The 3,638-nt window shown below is 41.4% G+C and overlaps 2 protein-coding genes across 2 annotated transcripts in view; both read right to left on the bottom strand.

The window, feature by feature from the left end:
- The window catches only part of LOC107047948, a 4,880-nt gene extending 3,654 nt beyond the window's left edge, over positions 1-1,226 (bottom strand). The window contains exon 1 of the mRNA XM_015270881.1: positions 3-1,226. Coding sequence (XP_015126367.1) covers positions 3-1,226 — 1,224 coding nt within the window. The remainder of the gene's footprint in view (positions 1-2) is intronic.
- A 435-nt stretch (positions 1,227-1,661) lies between these two features.
- Positions 1,662-2,876, bottom strand: LOC107047947. Its single transcript, XM_015270879.1, has one exon. The coding sequence runs from the start codon at positions 2,874-2,876 to the stop codon at positions 1,662-1,664; it is 1,215 nt and encodes a 404-aa protein (XP_015126365.1).
- Between the last annotated feature and the right edge of the window lie 762 nt (positions 2,877-3,638).

Below are 3,638 nucleotides of genomic sequence, written 5' to 3'. Positions count from 1 at the left end.
ACCTGATTCAAAGTGTACTGCAACAGATCGTTTTGGGCATCCCATATAATACCCAAAGTTTTCTGGACTGGATCATCTTTGATCAAGCAATCTAAGTCGAAGAACCTTTTATCGATTTTATCTAAAACTGAACGATGATTGGATGACCATTGACGGATAACGAAACCGCCACGGGAGAGTAGAGCAATCATCTCATCACGGATAGTTAAGAGATGATCCAAGGAATCTGCACCTGAGATGAAGTCATCGACATAAAAATCGCGGAGGAGAAGTTTACTGGCACGTGGAAAATCGTGCGCTTCATCGCGAGCAAGTTGTTGGATCGTACGAATTGCTAGGAAAGGAGCAGCGGCTGTGCCAAAAGTCACAGTGTTAAGCTGAAAAGTTCGAAGTTGTCCCTGATAAGGCCACAAGACCTTTTGGAATTGTCGATCGTCTGGATGAACTAGTATTTGACGGTACATTTTCTCAATGTCCGCTGTGATGACGTAACGATGAGTGCGAAATCGAAGGACTTGTTCGAATATAGTACTCTGGATAGTGGGGCCGACCAAGAGGGTGTCGTTGAGCGAAATGCCCGTAGACGTTTCAGCCGACGCGTCGAACACTACTCGAACTTTAGTGGTTTCACTGGACTCCTTGAAAACAGCATGGTGAGGAAGATAACATCCACCCTCGATCTCATCGCAAAGAGTCATATGACCAAGAGAGATATACTCCTCCATCACCCTGGTGTATTCAGATTTGAGTAAAGGTTTTGATGAAAGTTTTCGTTCTAGGGAAGAAAAGCGTTTGAGTGCTTGCGAACGAGATTCACCAAGATTGAATTTAGAATCTCTGAATGGAAGACGAACTATGTACCGACCAGTGNTGGAAGAAAAGCGTTTGAGTGCTTGCGAACGGGATTCACCAAGATTGAATTTAGAATCTCTGAATGGAAGACGAACTATGTACCGACCAGTGACATCTCGTTTAGTATGTGTGACATAATGTTGTTCACAGGAAATTTCATCACGAGATCGAACGGGTTCGTGATCAAAATCCTCGATAAACCAGAAACGCTCGATAAGTTTGTCTAATTTGACAACATTACAAGAGGAGGTTGTTGAAGACGTCAACAACTCAGAACCTCCAGCGACGATCCAACCTAACCGAGTTTTTTGTAAAACGATGGCAGAATTCTCATGAGAGAGTTTGATTTCGCCTACGGACAAGATCGATAGCATAGTGTTAGAAGCTAACAAAAGATCGATTGATCTTGGAAGATGAAACTGCGGATCAGCGAGTTGAAGATTTTTGGGAATGTCAAATTGATGTCGAGGGAAAACGTCACTAGGCACTAGATCAGCGATCCTTGGTACTATCAAAAAATTCGATTGTTGTTTAAAGTCATTGTACTTTGAATTGAGAATTAATTGAACATATTGTTTTGAAACAGTGCACAGACCGTCAACTGCTCCAATGTTCACAGAACAACTAGTTTTAGATAGCCGAAGCGACTTGGCAAATTGCTCGGTAATTAGATTTACTGTAGAACAAGAATCCAACAGTGTTCGTGCCGTGACACAATTCCCTCGATTATTTTGGACTTTCACGACTGCCGTTGTCATCAATTGTGAGTCCGATGGAAAAGCGACAGACGTGTACGCTTGGTGTCCTAGTCATTGTTGACCGCTGATGGATGGAGAGGGGTTTGTATCCTGGGGCTTTAATTGTTGAGAGCCCTTGTCATTGTGCAACAGCGTATGATGATTACGATGGCACTTCTTGCAGAGCTTGTCGTTCTTGCAAGGGAATGGATGGACCCAAAGACAATTTTTGCAGGCTTTAATACTCTTCACAAAGTTCCAACGATCTTGAACACCGAGTTCACTGAACGCCGGACACTTGAAAAGTTGATGAGCTTTATTGCACTTCGGACAAGTCAGATATGTCGATTGAGAGGAGATTGCCTCAGACTTGGACGACGTAACAAAGGCATGAGAAGCCTTCTTCGCGAATTTATTCGACGATTGAGTAGGAGTTTCTCCAGGTCTCTTTTTCGGATTGTTGACGCGATTAGGGGTAACTGAGGTATCCAGAGCCTGCAATTTAAAAATGGTCGTTTGGATGAACCCGAATAAATCGTCCAACTTTGGTAATTCATCCATATTGAGTTTATCCTGCCATTTGCTCCTGGTTGTTGGAGGAAGACAACGTTCGATGATACGAACAAGTAAATTCTCGCCAGGTGGAGCATCAAGTCCTTCTAAAATATGCAGGTGCTGACGAGCTTCATCTAAGAGCGATGACAATTCGTCAGCCGAAGCTTTGGTACACCGAGGAAGATCTAGAAGAGCGTTCAAATGTTCTACTGCCACAATGCGCTTGTGATCGTAAAACTCCAAAAGTATCTTCCAAGCCTTAGGATAATCTTTATCGCTGGGATCAAATTGGCTTACTTTCTTAAGCGCGGAATCAGTGAGAGAGTCAAAAAGTTGACTGCACTTCACTGCGTCGCTGACATCTGTACGAGAATGGACAAGAGCAATGAATTTATTCTTATAAGATGCCCAATTTTCCCGCTTACCGTCAAAAGTGGGGATTTTAATTTTTGGGAGCTTAGGCAATTCCTGTCGTTCTGTTATCGTAATGTTGCTACTGTTTAGAGTGGAACTCAAAAAATGCTCGACTCGTTGTAATTTTGTAACGGAACCGGCAGCTTCGAAATACCGAGACTCGACCTCCAAAAAGATATTTACTTGAGGATTTCCTGGTTGGAGTGAAATTAACTCCTCGTTGTATTTGAAACAAGCGTAAAATGATGATAAACTGTTCAAACGCATCTTAGCATTTGTAGGATCAGGACTTAGACCCTTCAAATATTGTTCTAACATCCCTAATTGAATTTTCAAAGAAGTTAATCTTTGTTCGATGTACGCGACGCATTTCTTCTCGTCTGGAGAGAGCTCCATTTTTAATTTCAAATTTCTTGTGACAATATTGTGTTGATCAATTAATAGAACCGATAGATTAATTATTGAAATGTTCGAAAAAATGGAAGGACTGCCCTATGGTCATCAAAACAAATTGATTGACTGAAGAATCTTCGTAAACCAGGGACCTTTGTCGTGAACACCACCGATGGATGGAAATGAACGAGAAAAAAAATAATAAAATGGCCTAAATAAACAATTGAATGTAAAGAAGATAAATGTTAAGGACTTATCTCTTCTGCACGATTCCACGATGTTGAGACCTGCTGGGCGGTGAAGCTTCCTGGAACGGGAGTGACGGTGGATTGATGAAACGATGCGTCTCCAGACGTGATGACGCGTCGAAAAAATGCTTGAAAGTTTTTTTTTTGTTTTTTATTCACTTTGTACACTCGTACACTTTGTAACACGCGTCACTCGCAGTTTTAGGTTGAGGCAGAATTTCTAACCTCACAGGAGGCACCATGAAAAGACGTTGAAGGCTATCATACCCTAGGTGGTATGATAGCTGCATTAAAAAATCAGAAAAATGAATAATATAAAAAATATGGAAAAAATAACTGACACAAAAGCACAATTCTTGAGAAAAAGCCGAAGCATAAAAAACCCAGATATATTTACTTCGATACAAGATTTAAACGATTAACTGCAAATGACGTTATT

This window comes from Diachasma alloeum, unplaced genomic scaffold (genome assembly GCF_001412515.2).
Source record: "Diachasma alloeum isolate Michigan unplaced genomic scaffold, Dall2.0 Dall_scaffold_78914, whole genome shotgun sequence".
Classification (NCBI taxonomy): Eukaryota; Metazoa; Arthropoda; class Insecta; order Hymenoptera; family Braconidae; genus Diachasma; species Diachasma alloeum.
This window is presented reverse-complemented; position numbering and strand designations above follow the sequence as displayed.

Coding starts and splice junctions, on each gene's coding strand:
- LOC107047947 (XM_015270879.1), bottom strand. CDS start 2,876: ATGTTAGAACAATATTTGAAGGGTCTAAGTCCTGATCCTACAAATGCT.